The sequence below is a fragment of the Puma concolor genome, chromosome A3, assembly GCF_028749965.1.
Source record: "Puma concolor isolate L17-30 chromosome A3, mPumCon1.1.hap2, whole genome shotgun sequence".
In the NCBI taxonomy this organism is placed as follows: Eukaryota; Metazoa; Chordata; class Mammalia; order Carnivora; family Felidae; genus Puma; species Puma concolor.
Window position 1 is genome coordinate 78,730,640 of NC_141669.1, and position 16,396 is coordinate 78,747,035.

A 16,396-nucleotide genomic window follows, 5' to 3' on the forward strand; every position below is an offset into this window, starting at 1 on the left:
GGAGCCTGTTTCCGATTCTGTGTCTCCCTCTCTCTCTGCCCCTCCCCCGTTCATGCTCTGTCTCTCTCTGTCCCAAAAATAAATAAACGTTGAAAAAAAAATTAAAAAAAAATAAAATAAAATGCATTAAGCTAAAGCAGAAGAAGCCAGTGTAGTTCCCATATTTTCTTGTTTTGTAACTTTTTGCTTTATGCAAATGGTGAACCACTGTCTCTTTTAAATCTCTGTCTACATCAGCCTAATTTTTAGTGGCTACAGTACTGTATCATAAACCACCCTAGATGGACCCTCCTGGGCACAACTTGCACCCTGGCCTGGGTTTTTCCTTGTATTAAGGTCTTTCCTAGAAGTGGTAGATATGGCTGAGGCCAGGGTCTTACTTTCTCCATTTTGACACGTGCTGCCAAATCCTGAAGAAAAAAATGTCATTGTTTCCTTCAGTACTTCCCTGTGTTAGTCTCTATGGTCTTACGGTATATTTCATTTATTTATAAAATTTTTTTAGGTTTATGTACTTATTTCCAGATAGAGAGTCACAGCATGCAAGCAGGGGAAGGGCAAAGAGAGGGAAAGAGAGGATCCCAAGAGAGAATCTGCGCTGGCAGTGCAGAGCCCGATGTGGGGTTGGAACCCACGAACTGTCAGATTATGACCTGAGCTGAAATCAAGGGTCGGTTGCTTGAGGGGTGCCTGGGTGGCTCAGTCCGTTAAGTGGCCGATGTCGGCTCAGGTCATGGTCTTGCCGTTCGTGAGTTCAAGCCCCGCATCAGGCTCTGTGCTGATAGCTCAGAGCCTGGAGCCTGCTTCACATTCTGCCTCCTCTCTCTGTCCCTTCCCTGCTCACATTGTGTCTCTCTGTCTCTCAAAAATGAGTAAATGTTAAAATATTAAAAAAAAAAAAAAAAAGGCGGACACTTAGGACACTTAACTGCTTAACCAACTGAGCCACCCAGGTGCCCTAATGTATTTTAACTTACATTAAAATTAAGGATCTCTTCATTGTTCTTTTAAGTTGCTTATTGATTAAACAACTTACTCCCTGCCCCTCCCCAGTCTGTCCCTCTCTGCTTAGGGAACTTATGGAAGCTTCTTTTTGTGCATAGCTCTCTTGTCCCCTGGTTGCTGAGGGGTGCCCACATGGAGGGTTGTGCAAGGGTCTGACTTCTGCTGCTGTGCTCCTCTGCTTCCTCCAATATGCCTGCCCCGCCTATCTCTTCTTGCTGGGATGGGCTGCCCCTCCTGCTGGTGAGATCAGCACTATTAATGGTCTGCTTAATCCTGCCCGTTGTCTGGGTGGAGGGAGGAAAAGGGAGGGGGATTCCCAGGACATCAGGGTGCTATGTTGCCTGCAAGTGAAGAGACCTATGGCCTGCGGTGGCCCGTCTTCTGGCAGTCAAGCCTGAGGTGCCTGAGAGTTCAGAGCCTGCTGGGAGCCTTTGAGGGCAGGAAGTGGGTGACCTCGCTTGCTGGGGGACCAGCGAGGGAGATGCCCAGGACACCGTCTTGGGTAGTGGGAATCCCATGTCTGATCTGGGGCCTCTGGATATTCCACATGAGAAAAGGCAGCAGGAGCTGGTGAGTAGGGCCCTCTCCGGGCCTTTGTGGACTTTGAAACCCAGCACCTAGTAATGTGTTTTTCTTATGGTCTATGAGAGATTATAAAGTTTTTTATGGGGGGAGGAGGATACAGCAGTTTGCTAAACTGGGCAGTGCGGAAGGTGGAGGATTGGGCTTTCTGGGGTCCCTGCAGACCAACCTATATGTATCCAGCAAAACGTTTGGGTGTCTGCTGTGTTCCAGGCATGAGGTGGGAGGGGATGGGATAGCATCGCCAGTCGACTGCATAAGCAACAGTACAAGTGCTGGTGAAGGGAGAAGGGAGCGCTGGGGCGGGACTGGGCAGTGAGTGCTAATGGTCCCCATGGTGGAGCCCCCCAGGGCTGAGCCAAGAGTGGTAAAGAGGAAGGGTTGGGGAGGGACTCAGGCAGGTTATGGGGCCTCTTGCTCCTTGCCCCTGTTCCAGGTGGGACAGGGCAGGTGAAAGAGGCCTCACTGTGGTTCTCTGACTGGGAGGAGACCTGGCTGGACAAAGGTCGGAGAAGGGCAGCTGTGCGGGTAGGAGCTTCACGGCCCAGGAGTGCGAGTAGGAGCTTCAAGGTGCCTCCCTTCTCACAGCCAGGTTGCCCCTTGCTAGCAGTGTTTGAATTTAAAAGGAAGCCCCAGTCCCAGTTTGAATTTAAAAGGAAGTGGGGGGTGGGGCAGGGAGCAGTGTGAGAGTCTTTTTCAAAGTTACTTCAGTGGATGTCTTTCTTTCTGATTGTAAAATTAAAACTATTGACTGTGGAAAGGTTGGATTTTCTATTCAGAAAAGTATAAAACAGAAAAACCATCCTGAACCTCCCATACTTTTAGGTTGAATAATATGAAATTGTCATTTTTCTTGGTCAAAAATAGTCAAATATCAACAATTTCATGTGGATCAGCCAAATATGAGCATGTTGCTATATTTCCTCATTCTTTTTTCTTTGAATGAGGACTACTTTGAGAACTGAGGGATTCTCAGCTTTTGGGATAGATGTATTATTTAAATTTTCATGTTTCATTTCTCACCCCAACCACCCCCAAAATCCAATTATCCAGTTGAATGCACATTAATAATAAAATGAGGTAAATCATTGAAGTAAAAATTCTGTATTAGATTTAAATTTCATAGAATGAGGATCATAAATATAAGTCCTAAGTTGGTCTTTTTATTTTAAAAGGTAAATTAAAAATGATTTTTGAATTACAGAAACTTAATTACTGAAATTCAAAATAATTCTTCTCTAGGCTCCATCCCTTTCCCCCTTCCCATTGATTACATTTTTTTTCTCCTATGGAACGTCCACGTGAACTGAGTCATTCATTCCCTGATAGCCATTGAACACTTAACTGGATGCCAATCGCTGTTCTGAGTTTCAAGAACACAGACTAAAGCCCCTGCTGTAGTGTAGCTCAAAATATAGCAGGAGAAGACGGGCCATCAATGATAAGTTCATTGAATAAGCGTACTATATCATTTATTTTAGGGGATTTAATGACTAGGGTTGAGGTGCTGGAGGAGGAGTCGTAGTTTTTGGGTAAGGGCTATGCAGTTTTCACTGAGGCCTCACTGAGAGGGCCACATATGAACAAAGACCTGAAGTGGGGGCAGGCTACCCAGTTGTGTGGGGGAGGAGCAAGCCAGGCAAAGGGAGCAGCCTGTTGTGTTTGAAGAACAGCAAAGAGGCCCTGTGGCTGACCTGAGCACTGGAGAGAGAGTGGTAGGAGACATGAGAGGGTCAGCACCAAGGGCTCTGTGGGGGATGGGGCTTTTACTAGGAGTGAGACAGGAGCCAGTGGAGGGACTTGGGTGAGGCATAAGGTGACCTGACTTCCCCCCTCTTGCTGCTGTGTTGAGAGCCAACCCCAGGTCCAGGATGAAGCAGGGAGCTGCTTAGAGGCTAGTCTAGTTCTCTGGGTGAGACGGAGATGTGTGTGGCCCGGAACGAGACAGTAGCAGTGGAGGCCTCCAGAAGAGGCCAGATTCTAAGTGTCCATTGCAGGTAGAGCTGACAGGATCTACTGGAAAGGTTGGATATAAAAGGGTAGAGAAATAACAGGAGACAGTTTACTCCCCCATGGCCTGATCTACTGGATTGATGGACATGAGGAAGGCTGGGGGGAAGGGTGGCAATTTGGTTTTGGCCACGTGGAGATCAAGATGTTAGGCATCTAGGAGAAGCTACCTACCTAGCCATCAGCCACCAGTTGGGTTTATGAGTCCAGAGGATGCGGGAGTGGGCTGGGCTGGAAGTGTTTATTTGAGATGCCTTGACATACAGTTTGTATTTAAAGTCACAAAGCAAGGGACCAGGTCCGAGGACTGAGCTCTGGGATGCTCCCACGTAAAGAGGTCAGGGAGAAGGAGCAGCCCCTGAGGTGAGAGAAACACCAGGAAAGCTGTGTGCTAGAAACCAAGGAGAGGAAGGATTTCCAGGAAGTGGGAGAGAGTGACCCCTCATCAGAAGATGCAGCCTGAGCATGAGACCCTGTCACTGGAAGTCACTGGTGACCTTGGCAAGAGAGGTTCTCTAGTCAAGGAGGAGAATCTTCTGCTAAGACCATAAAAAACAAAACAAAACAAAACTCCTCTGGGCAAAGTAGAGCAGAGGTGACTGGGTGGCGCCCGAGGTCTGTACGCCTTCAGGTTACCTGTCCCTTAGAGGGCATCCGCACACACCAGTGATGCTGCAAACAACGGAGCCTCAGAGAGGAGGCAGGAGGGCTGAGAGTGGCCCCAACATTGGTGTCAAGGAATCAGCTTATTTCTTCTATAAGGAGGGATATTTCTGTCCTTTAGAGAAGCCACCAGCCTTTCCCTGTGTGGCCTAGTGCACCCGTGACTGTGCGTCAGGATTTGTTGTGAGCCTGTGGTTAATTGGAGGGAGGCTCAGTGTAGAGGAGGACATTTGCTCAGGTTATTAAAGCTTTGTCTCTTCTGTGCCGGGGCCCTGACTTCTGCGCTCTGAGCAAGGCGCTGCTAACTGAGCCACATTCAAACACGCCTCATTACGTGGGACTCAGTCTGTGTCCGTTTAGGCACAGAGGGTCCCTTGCTCACCCTAGAGTCTCCCCAGTCTCCCTTTGTTTCCCTTGATTTTGTTTTTCCCCTCTTTGTCAATTAAAAAAAATTCTAGTAGTGAAACCTGCCCATCAAGTAGAACAGTATCAGAAGGGTACAGAGTAAGGGATAATAGGGCCTCTCCCCCAAACTCCACATAACCCCAGAGGTGATCACTGTCTGCTCTTCCATGCAATTCAAGGCAATTCAACTCCTCCCCCCATCCCGCCAAGTGCCAGCCCTGAGTTTCTGCACAGGCAGCTGGCACCACTGCTTGCTGTTCCATCAACAGTCTGTGTGGGGCTTCATTCCACATTCTGTCTGTCCATCCAGCCTGCTGCCTTTTCCCCAGAGCAGTGGCGGCCACTATTCAGTACTCCTGCTCCATTGCTGTTGATTTAGGTTGTTTCTGGTTTGAGGTTGTTAACAGTGTTCTGTTTGCTTCTGTGTCTTTCTGCTTTGGGAAAGATTATAGCCAACTTTCTCCCCGTGGAATTTCTGATTCCTAGGTTAGAGACCTTTAGTTTTGAGACAGGCTGCCAGATCGGCCTCCTGACATATGCCCATTTACCTGTCCACTAAACAGAGGACCCTGTGACAGCATGTTTGTCTCCCCCAACACTGGGCATCACCAGTCTTGGAGTGTGCCAGTCTGACAGGTGGTAAAAGCTACTTCGCTTTTTACTCTGGTTCCACCTGATGGCATAGTTTAGCTGGCTGCCTTAGACCACCCAGAACACTGTTTCTGTTTCTAGAAGACACTCCTGGATGGGCAGCCTCCAGCAGGCAGAGAGGCCTGGGGGCCAGACCCAGCTCTGAGTGGGTGCTGCCTGCTGGAGGACCTTGATGGATCTCTTGCCCCTGTTGGCTCATGTCTAGAGGGGTTTTGTGTGTGTGTCTGGTTTTGTTTTTTGTTTTTTTAATGTTTATTTATTTTTGAGAGAGAGAGAGAGTGCCAGCAGGGAAGGGGAAGAGTGAGCTGGGGACAGAGGATCTGAAGCAGGCTCCATGCTGCTGATAGCAGAAAGCCCGACGGAGGGCTTGAACTCATTAACAGTGAGATCATGACCTGAGTTGGATGCTTAACTGACTGAGCCATCCAGGTGCCCCTCATGTCTAGAGTTTTTTGTTTTTTGTGTTTTTTTTAATGTTTATTTATTTTTGAGACAGAGAGAGACAGAGCATGAATGGGGGAGGGTCAGAGAGAGAGGGCAACACAGAATCTGAAGCAGGCTCCAGGCTCTTAGCTGACAGCACAGAGCCCAATGCGGGGCTCGAACTCACGGACTGTGATATCATGACCTGAGCGAAAGTCGGATGCTTACCCGACTGAGCCACCCAGGTGCACCCCCCCTTTTAAAAAAAAAAAAATTTTTTTTTAATGTTTATTTTTGAGACAGAGAGAGACAATAGAGTTTTTAATCAAGTGTAGCCATGGTTCTGTCTAGCAAAGTGCTGAAAGTGTTTTGACCACAACTTGTAGCTGGAAATGAGTGTAGCATAGTGACTGGCATGTGTGTGAAAGTTGCACAGAACATACTCCCCGACCCCCCGCCCCAGTCACATGTGGCGTACTCTGATATCTTTTTCCTTTATTCTGTTTTTTAAAATGCTGCTCCTGAGAACTGGTGCCTCTCTGGAGTTCTGAGGAACGCATCCTGGGGTTGGGGGATTTCCAGCGGCCTTAGAGACTTGGAAAATGTCCTCTACAGAGAAGTTCTTCGAGTGGGGCCTAAGACTGGGTTGTGAAGGGGACACTGCATAGGAGACCCTAGCTTGACCTCAGCTCTCCCAGGGTTTTTTCCCTTAAGCTGCTCCAAACCTGTGTCCCTGTGTGGGGTACACAGTTCCATTCAAACTGAAGTGTGGGCCAAGCCCTTGGCTGTCTCCTTCCTGTCATGCACTGGAGCAGGGGGCATGAGAACAGGGTAGACAATCAGAAAGAGGGCCAGGAAAGCCCTGCTACCCCACAAAGCTTCTGTGGAGGGTCCCTCCACCCTCCCTCTGCTACCCAACTTTCTCTTGTTTTAGGTTGAAAGGGTGGCCTTTCTCTAATTATAGTATTTGCCTGGCCTAATTACAGCCCGGGCTAATTTGCTAATGGTTTTGGGAACTGAGAGCCTTTGCCTCGGGCAGTATCACAGCCCCTGGGTACATGCTGGGGAGTTTGCCAAGGAGAGCAGGGTGAAGGAATGTGAGTGCCCCGTGGGGCCCCATGGGCAGCCTGGGCTGTCTGAGGAGCCCCATGTCCAGTTGGCACACACATGTCTCTGACTGATGGCTCCACTGTCCATGGGTTGTCAATGTGGGTCTTTCCCCTCTCCAGGACTCTCAGGAGATCCTGATGCATGGCACCAGACAGGCCCTTGCCATTTTCATCCTACTGAAACAAAAGGTCTGAAATGCCTTGAGATTTAAAAAATACTTTTGGTTTTCCTTTTCATAAGAGCAATATCTGTTTGCAGTAGAAACTTCAGGAAATAAAGAAAAGGGAAAAAAAACCACCCATACCCCACCCCAGTGACTCATGACCCCAAGTGTGTTAACGTTTTGGTGGAGGAGTCTCATGCCTGATCCCTTTGTTCTTGCCTGACTCATTGCATTGTTCCCCCCCCTCCCCCCACCCCCTGCCAGGGAAGTCCCACCTGGCCATCGTGCAGAAGGTGAACAACGAGGGTGAAGGTGACCCCTTCTACGAGGTGCTGGGCCTGGTCACCCTGGAGGATGTCATTGAGGAGATCATCAAATCTGAGATCCTGGACGAGTCGGATATGTACAGTGAGTTCCATCCTCTCCACAGGCCTGGAACCCTTTTCCTATTCACATCCTAGGTGTCCCTAGGTGAGAAGGCCACAGTGCAAGGACATGGGAGGGCTGGCACCCTGAGACCCAGGAACTCCGTGTCTCACCCCGGCCAGGGACCTTGCCCTGGTGCAGACACTGCTGCTTGTGCCTGGAAGAAAGGACTGCAGAGCTGGGGACTGGGGAGCAGGTTCTAGTCTGTTCCTGAGTCATTGGGGTTCAGTGTTCTCAGTTCTAGATTCTGCCTCTTGCAGCTGACAACCGAAGCCGGAAACGAGTATCTGAGAAGAACAAACGTGACTTCTCAGCCTTTAAGGATGCTGACAATGAACTCAAGGTGAAAATTTCACCTCAGCTACTTCTGGCGGCTCATCGCTTCCTGGCCACGGGTAAGAGCAAGTGGAGGGCCTTCAGGTGTTGATGGGATACAGTCATGGAAGAAGGATTCTAGGCCTCTGGCTACTTTCTCCCATGGGACAAGGGCTGTGGCAGGTGAAAGGTATGGGGAAAACATGATTGCCTCTGAAAGGGGGCAAGGCACCTTCCCTCTATCCCTGGGGCACTCCTTGTGATTTGTTTTCTTTGTTGATGGGTTGCCATTGCAAATTTCTAGGAAGCAACCAAGTTGGTTTTGAAAATAACCACTGGGAGTACCTGAAGTGGGCCCTGGGGTTCCCCAGACCCATGGGTGCTGGGGAAGAGGAGGGAGAAAGAGGCCTTTCCACATACTGTGGGCCCACAGCTCTTGTCTGGCACAGCTCTTGTCTGGCTCATGCACTCCAAGGAGTCTCAATCCAGTTCTGTTCTCATCTCTCCTCCTTCCCCTCTGCCTGAATTTGCTGGGTCCAGCAGGACTTGACCTCTAGGTCAATGACATTTCTCTCTTCTCACCCCTGACTCAAAGCCCCTTTGGGGATTCTGGGTGATTGATTTGAAAAGCTCCTGCCTATTCCCCACCTCCCCCCAAAATCTGACTTCCTTCCTAACTCTCACTTGCTGAAGGATGTTAATTCTCTTTATTTTTCCTGCCAGGATATTGACGATAGTGCTAATGATAATAATGATAATATTTATGAAGCACTTTCCATATGGCAAGAATGTATCTAAGAGTTTTTTTTTTTTTTAATGTTTATTTATTTTTGAGAGAGAGACACACACACAGCTCACACAGTGTGAGCAGGAGAGGGTCAGAGCGAGAGGGAGACACAGAATCTGAAGCAGGCTCCAGGCTCTGAGTTATCAACACAGTACCTGATACGGGGCTCAAACTCACAAACGGTGAGATCAGACCTGAGCCAAAGTCAGACACCTAACCTACTGAGCCACCCAGGCGCCCCAGAGCATGTTTTGTTTTTAAAGTAACCTCTATACCCAATGTGAGGTTGTAACTTGCGACTCTGAGATCAAGAGTCCTATGCTCCACTGACTGAGCCAGCCAGGAGCCCCAACCCTACGAAGTTTTGTTTTGTTTTGTTTTGTTTAATTATTATTTTTTTTTTAGAAATCTTTTTTTTTTTTAATGTTTATCTATTTTGAGAGAGAGAGAGAGCTGCACCTATATGAGCAGGGGAGGGGCAGAGAAAGAGAGGGAGAGACATAGAATTCTAAGCAGGTTCCACGGTATCAGTGCAGAGCCCGACACAAGGCTTGAACCCACAACCTGCGAGATCATGACCTGAGCCAAAATCAAGAGTCAGATGCTCAGAGAAATACAAATCAAAACCACAATGAGATACCATCTCACACCAGTCAGAATGGCTAACATTAACAACTCAGGCAACAACAGATGTTGACGAGGATGCGGAGAAAGAGGATCTCTTTTGCATTGTTGGTGGGAATGCAAACTGGTGCAGCCACTCTGGAAAACAGTATGGAGTTTCCTCAAAAAATTAAAAATAGAACTACCCTATGACCCAGCAATTGCACTACTAGGTATTTATCCAAGGGATACAGGTGTGCTGTTTCGAAGGGGCACATGCACCCCCATGTTTATAGCAGCACTATCAACAATAGCCAAAGTATGGAAGGAGCCCAAATGTCCATCGATGGATGAATGGATAAAGAAGATGTGGTGTGTATATATACAACGGAGTATTACTCGGCAATCAAAAAGAATGAAATCTTGGTCATTTGCAACAACATGGATGGAACTAGAGGGGATTATGCTAAGCAAAATTAGTCAGAGAAAGACATATCGTATGACCTCACTCGTGGAATTTGAGATACAAAACAGATGAACATAGGGGAAGGGAAACAAAAATAATATAGGGAGGGGGACAAAATATAAGAGACTCAAATACAGAGAACAAACTAAGGGTTGCTGGAGGGGTTGTGGGTGGGGGAATGAGCTAAATGATCAAGGGGCATTAGGGAAGACACTTGTTGGGGTGAGCACTGGGTGTTGTACATAGGGGGATGAATCACTGAATTCTACTCCTGAAATCATTTTTGCACTAACTTGGATGTAAATTTAGAAAAAAAAAAAAAAAAAAAAAAAAAAAGAATCAGATGCTCAGAATCAGATGTTGAGCCACCCAGGTGCCCCAACCCTACGAGGTTATAATCCCCATTTTACAGATGAGGAAACTGAGGCACAGGTTAAGTAACTTGCCCAAGATCACACACTATTAGTGCAGGCGCCGCCATTCCAGCCTAGGCAGGCGGGCCGACTGGAGTGTAACCTGTTTGGATCCAAAGGTGCTTCCTTCCCAGGGAGGTGCAGAACCAAAGGGAAGGGCCTGGGCAGGGAGGGGGCTGTGTTCCCCACGTTGCCTATTCCAGGCCCCCTGTGAAGTCCTTGTCTCTCTTCCTACAGAGGTTCCCCAGTTCAGCCCCTCTCTAATATCTGAGAAAATCCTGCTTCGGCTGCTCAAGTACCCAGACGTCATTCAGGAACTCAAGTTTGATGAGCACAACAAATATTACATCCGCCATTACCTGTACACCCGGAATAAGCCGGCCGACTACTTTATCCTCATCCTGCAGGTAAGTGGCCTGCTCCGTGCCTGCCCCCCTATGCCCACTGTCCCCTCCTTGCCTGCTGAAGTGGCTGGGGGACACAGGGCTTTCCTGCCTAGGGAACGTCCAGCCTGCCCCTGAGCCTCTGCTCCCCCTTTGCCCACCCTCTTCCTGAGAGGCCACCCTTGAGTCTCCAGGTCAGGGTACGTGAACTCTTCGGGGCTCTGGAACCAGCTCTTCCTTGCCCTTACTTCTCCCTCTTGCTTTGTCCTTTTTTCCCTCCGTTGAGTTCTCTTTCTCAGTCTGTTTGTCTTCCTGGCCCTGTGTTCTTCCAGGGGAAGGTGGAGGTGGAGGCCGGGAAGGAGAACATGAAGTTTGAGACAGGCGCCTTCTCCTACTATGGGACCATGGCCCTGTCCTCGCCCACCTCTGGTGAGTCGCTGGGTTGCATCTGTGCTTCTGTGCTGCCCTCCAGCATACCTGGGTTGGGCGGATACTTAGACTGGCACCCAGAACCTGGGACAGTCCAGGTGGCTCAGGGGAGAGGGAGGCCAGTCAGGGCCAGAGCTGTCAGGGCCTAGCAGAGGTGGTCCAGAAGATCTGTGACTGGCTCCTTCGGACAGGATTCTGAGAGTGGGGAGAAGAGATGGGAAAGGGAATCTGCGCAAAGGCCTGCATGGAGCTGAGAGCATGTCTTGAGATGTGAGAACAGCCTGCCAGAGTTGGGGGAGGACCATGGGGAGTAAGGACATGTCGGGGAGCCCCAGAAAGTTGGCAGCATTTGGTTGTGATAGGAAGCAGGAAGCCACTGATGGCCTTTGAGCAGGGGGAAGTACGACAGCACAATGGGCCAACCAGGCAAGCAGCCACAGCAGTGAGAAGAATGAGTGGAGGCAGGTGGAGGGAGGCCACAGGCTCTTGCTCATGGAGACTGGGTTAGGGAATTGAGGTGGAGAGTGAGGGGGTCCAGAGTGCCTATGGTTGGGAGCCAGGCCAGGGCCTATTTGCTGGGCAGGTTGCAGATGGGCTTGACTTTTCCGGGGGCTTAGCCACTGCCTTTTGGTTAAGGGCTGGTTCTTTTTTTTTTTTTTTTTTTTTTTTTTATGTTTATTTATTTATTTTGAGAGAGAGAGATAGCAAGTGGGGCAGGGGCAGAGAGAGAGGGAGACAGAATCCCAAGCAGGCTCTGCACTGCCACTGAAGAGCCCGGCATCGGGCTTGAACTCACGAACTGTGAGATCATGACCTGAGCCAAAATCAAGAGTCAGATGCCTAACTGACTGAGCCACCCAAGTGCCCAGAGGGCTGGTTCTGATGGCAGAAAGGGATTTGGGACAAAGAGGGACTGGACATGCCCTCCAAGAGAGGTTGTGGGAAGTCCAGGGAAGGGCCACTCTGGCCACCCTGGCGCTTTCTGCTTCTCCAGTCCTGGGTGGTTCAGGCTCCCCTTGCCAGAGGGACCTTGTGACTAAAGTGGCACCCTGCAGGCAAGACCCAAGTCTTGCCAGATTGGCTCCTCACCAGTTGTATGACCCCTCTTAACCTCCAGAGGGGCTCCAGGTTGCTGCAGGCTGGGAAGTGAAAATCTACTTTATTGCTGGGGGACAGGCCACATATTTAGGTGTGTGTGCATCTCCTGGAGAGCCTCTGTGCTATGCCTGTTGCTGTCCTTTGACAAAGAGGACCTGTGCAGGGGCCAGGGCATCCACATATATTGACACAGATCAGCTTATCCACTGGTGTGACATAGCTCTGCCCCTCCACCAGCATGAGCAGGCTCCAGGAAGGAGAGAGTGAGGAGACAAGGTTCCAGAGCTGGGTTTTGGAGCAGTTATCCTCTGCCTGGATGCATTGGGCCTAAGGAGGATTTCTCTGCCCCTCCCAAGAGCACCTCTTGCCATCCAGCTGGGGGAAATCTTGTCCAGAAAGGCACACAGTCATGGGACATTTCCTCCAGGCACGCTTTCTCTGCAACAATGCCTTAGAGGATTGGGTCAGAGTCCTGGGCTCTATCCTTTGACCTGGAGGCACTCAGTTCCCACTTGGAGTGGCCAAAAGGAAGAAGGGATGACTTCTGGGGGGCTTGCTTCACTGTGGAAGCTTCTGCCCCTCTCTGAGCAGGGCTTGTTGGATTGCCCTAAGCCCCTCCCCATCAGAGCCATGTCCCCCTTTCCATTGTGCCCCCTCTTTGCCCAAGGGAGCCTGACCCCCAGCACATCTGCTTCTCTATCCCATACCTGTGGCTCCATGTTCTGCCTCCTCACCCTACCCATCGCTGACCTTTTCCTCTTTTGCTCCAGTGCCTTCAACCCAGGTCGGGTGTCCGCCTGGCAAGCGGAACTCCCTGCTCTCCTGGCTCTCAGGTAACATGGCATGGCTGGAGAAGTTTGCACTGCCACCTATCGCCTGAGCCCACATACCACAGCTCTACTAACCTCTCCCAGCAGGCACTGGGGCTCCCCACAGCACCTCAGGCCATCCCACCCGTTCACACTTGTGGGCCAGCTTGATTTGCACTGGCTCTGCTTGGCCTAGGGCCCAATTACTGGGTGGCCTTGCCCTGGTTCTGGAAGAGCATCCCCAAAGGTCCTTCAGTCCTTGAGAAGACACACACACATGCACACGCACATACACACACACACGCATGCACACAGATAGGGTGGGAAGGGAGGGTTGCTTCTGGCCAGGCCAAGTGAACCCAGCTGTTCGGCACCCCCTGATCAAGGCCACTCACAAACATCACGATGCCTGTCATGTCATCAGCTTTTTCTAAAAAACTTTCCTCCTTTCTTCACAGGCTTTGCTCTTCATTCTGTTGCTGCTGGTGTCTGCCTGCCAGGGGGAGGCAGCCGCCGGGCAGTTAGAAGTGCGGCCCTGGGCAGACTGCCCTGTTTGAATGCTGTCTCTGCAGTTACTAGCTAAATGATTCCGGGAGCTGACTTACTCTAAGTCTTTGTTCCCTCTTGTGAAATGGGAACAATATATGTGCCCACTTCTTAGAATTGTCAGGAGCAGTGAGAGAATTGGTATGAAATGTTAGAGCTCAATTGTTACTTCTGTTTTCTTCTTGATTACAACTAAAATGTGCTATTCCAATCATAAACTATTGAGGAAGAGGCCCAATGCCATATACTGTTTCTGGCCTTTGCTGGGACACAGTCTTGAGCCTTATCCCAGAATTGCTGGGCTGACTGAGTCAGTTCTCAGTCATTTATGTGGAGGCAGCAGAGGGTGGCAGAAGGTGCTGGTCTCACCATCAGAATTCTGGCCTGACCTGGTGAGCCCAGGGGAGGTTAAGAGCATTACAAGTGCCTTTGAGCTCCAGTCTCGCTGTGTAACTTAAAGAAGCTCCTGAGGCCCTGACAGTCCTATCACCAGAGTCCATCTTTTCCCATTTTATATTCGTACAGCTGGGTTTTTTCTCCTCAGCTGTACCAAAGGACATGTTTTTATCGATTCTCTTTAAAAAAAAAAAGTAAAAAGGTGATTTAGAAGACACTCAGCCTTTTCAAACAGCCACCTTTTGGCTGTAATAGAAGTGGGAAGCTGACAATGGCCTTTGAGTGGGTGATGTCCAATGACAACAGAATGGACCATGTTGGTCCTCCTTGGCCAACATTTCAGCCCCCTCTTCTCTCTTCTGCACTTGCTTTTGTGTCACACTGGTCAGGAGTTTATGTATACATGGTTCAGATCCTGATGTTTGTACCTAATATGGGAACAGAGATGCTTTTCCATAAGCTTTCTGGTTAGAGCCATGCAGTATTCCCCCAGGCACATGTGCCTGCATTTGTTATTCCGCCCCTTATGTAGTTCACTGGGGTCTAAATAACACCAGGATGTGTTGTGAAAAAACTTTCTCTGTGTTTAAGATTATGTTCTCAGGATATCCTTTCAGAATGAAATTACCAAGTCAAAATCTCTTAATTTTTTTTTACACATTTATAGTTCTGTTTTAATCATAAAAGCAACGTAGCTTATTTAGAAAGTTGAGCAAATAGAAAAAGTCTTAAGAAAATTAAGAAGTATCATAATTTCATTATTCAGAAACGTTTCATATTTTGGTCTATTTCTTTTTGGGCTTCTATTTTTAAAGGGCCGTGTCACTAATATGTGTTGTTTTTAAATTCAGTTTCTGGAGCATTAATAAGCATTAATAAAAGCATTCCATCATCCAAATGATTAACATGAAATATTAGGTAATATCTTTAGTATTTGTGTTTCTTTTCTAGGACTTAATCAGAGATGTTAGGTTAGGATAAGTGATATATGCACACGATCCTCTTTAATGATTGTACACCGCCCAATCATAGACTACCCAGACTATATTTTCCTAGTTTTATGAATGAAGCTCAAAGATAGAGTATTACTCAGTTCAGTCTCCCTCAGTTAAACTTGAATTGGTCCTTCAGTCACCTGGATTCATTGTGTTTGCTGTCTTCACTGAACTATTTGTTAGAATAGCTAACTTAATAGTTAGTTAGTAACCTAGTGGTTAAGTAAATAAGCTTAGTGCACTTCCTGTTTGTTTAAAAGAAGCCAGCATGCCTTCACAATTAACTTCTTTGTGCATTTCATTGTTTTCTAAGTGTTCTCAAAAATAAGAGCTAATGATGTACAATATGGGTACAGTTCCTTTTTCAAAATAAGGAGTCTGTTCCTTCCTCGTTTGTGGTTGAGTCATCCCCCTTTCCTGGTTACAGTCGTCTGAATGGAGGCCTGTGCTGCCCCTGGTCATGGGAAGAGGCGCCTTCACCACTACCCCAGTCTTTGCCTCAAGGGAGGGGCACTTGGACCAGCCTGGAGAAAACCACCAGAGTGGGAGGCCTGGAGCTCTGGAGGCTCTAGGTTCCTGTGAGAGGAACCTGCTGCCCTTGTCCCTCTTGTCACATTGACTGGGGCCAGCAGACACAAGTGGCTGGGACAGTTCCACCCAGAACAGGTCCTGTGCAGAACATACTTTTGATCTCTGAAAAGCATTCTAAGGGGCGCCTGGGTGGCTGGGTCAGTTAAGTGTCTGATTCTTGATCTCAGTTCAGGTCTTGATCTCAGGTTCATCAGTTTGAGCCACACATTGGGCTCCGCGCTGGGCATGAAGCCTACTTAAAAACAAAAACAAAAAACAAAACAGCATTTTAAGATGTGAATAGGGCATGGTGTTGTGAGGTCTGTGTGGATGCGCAGGGAGAGGGTGCAAACTGTATGTCTTCCTTTAATATAATTTAAAAGTATATAGTGTATGTCACCTGATATAAGCTGGTACAGAGACAAAGATAGCGACTTGTCTGCCATGGCAGGGTAATCACTATGTTGCCCTTGACTGATTAGTTGTTGGGGAAATGAGGGGTTGTGCAGCTATAAACTTTCTGTGTCTTCGGTTTTTGTTTTCTGCTTTGGTAGGCTTTTTAATACTTCTTGCACAACACTTCTAAACAAACTAACTCATTTGCTTTGATGAGGTCAGATCTTCTACAGTTGGAGCTTCTGCTTGTCCTTAAGAACTGTTCCCATTCCTGGTGGGGGCCCTGCTCCCGGGTGTCTGTGGGACAGGTTAGCAAGAGGTTGTGAGGGGCCACCGGGGGCTCCTGGCCTGACGACCTGTCTCTCCCTACAGACCACTCCCCATCCCACCCCACCACCCTCAGTCGCTCAGCCTCCCTCAGTTACCCGGACCGCACGGATCTCACGAACACAGCTACCTTGGCAGGCAGCAGCAACCAGTTTGGCAGCTCCATCCTGGGCCAGTACATCTCTGACTTCAGTGTCCGGGCGCTCATGGACCTCCAGTACATTAAGGTGAGTGCTTCCTGTGTCTCCATCTGGGAAGTGCTGTCTTCCTCGTCTTAGGCATTTGGATGACTGCCTCAGCAGTCAGCAACTTCTTTCTTTCGCCCACCACACATGGCACAGAGGGCCCGGTCCCAAGATGTGTGTCCTCCTTATTCTCATTCCTTATTTTCACTAGCTTCCAGAAACTCCAGCTAGTCATGTCCT

General features: G+C 48.8%; 1 protein-coding gene across 4 annotated transcripts in view; it reads left to right on the forward strand.

Annotated features, from left to right (window-relative positions):
• CNNM4 (cyclin and CBS domain divalent metal cation transport mediator 4) overlaps positions 1–16,396 on the forward strand; it is a 40,299-nt gene that overhangs the window by 21,191 nt on the left and 2,712 nt on the right. For 2 of the 4 annotated variants that reach the window (XR_015249265.1, XM_025932764.2), the window contains exons 2-7: positions 7,277–7,420; positions 7,699–7,833; positions 10,260–10,429; positions 10,738–10,834; positions 12,703–12,765; positions 16,017–16,198. Coding sequence is in view for 3 of the 4 variants with exons in the window: in XM_025932764.2 (XP_025788549.2) it covers positions 7,277–7,420; positions 7,699–7,833; positions 10,260–10,429; positions 10,738–10,834; positions 12,703–12,765; positions 16,017–16,198 (791 nt within the window). In the remaining variant the exon portion in view is untranslated. The other 2 variants (XM_086701250.1, XM_086701247.1) reach the window with 2 other exon arrangements.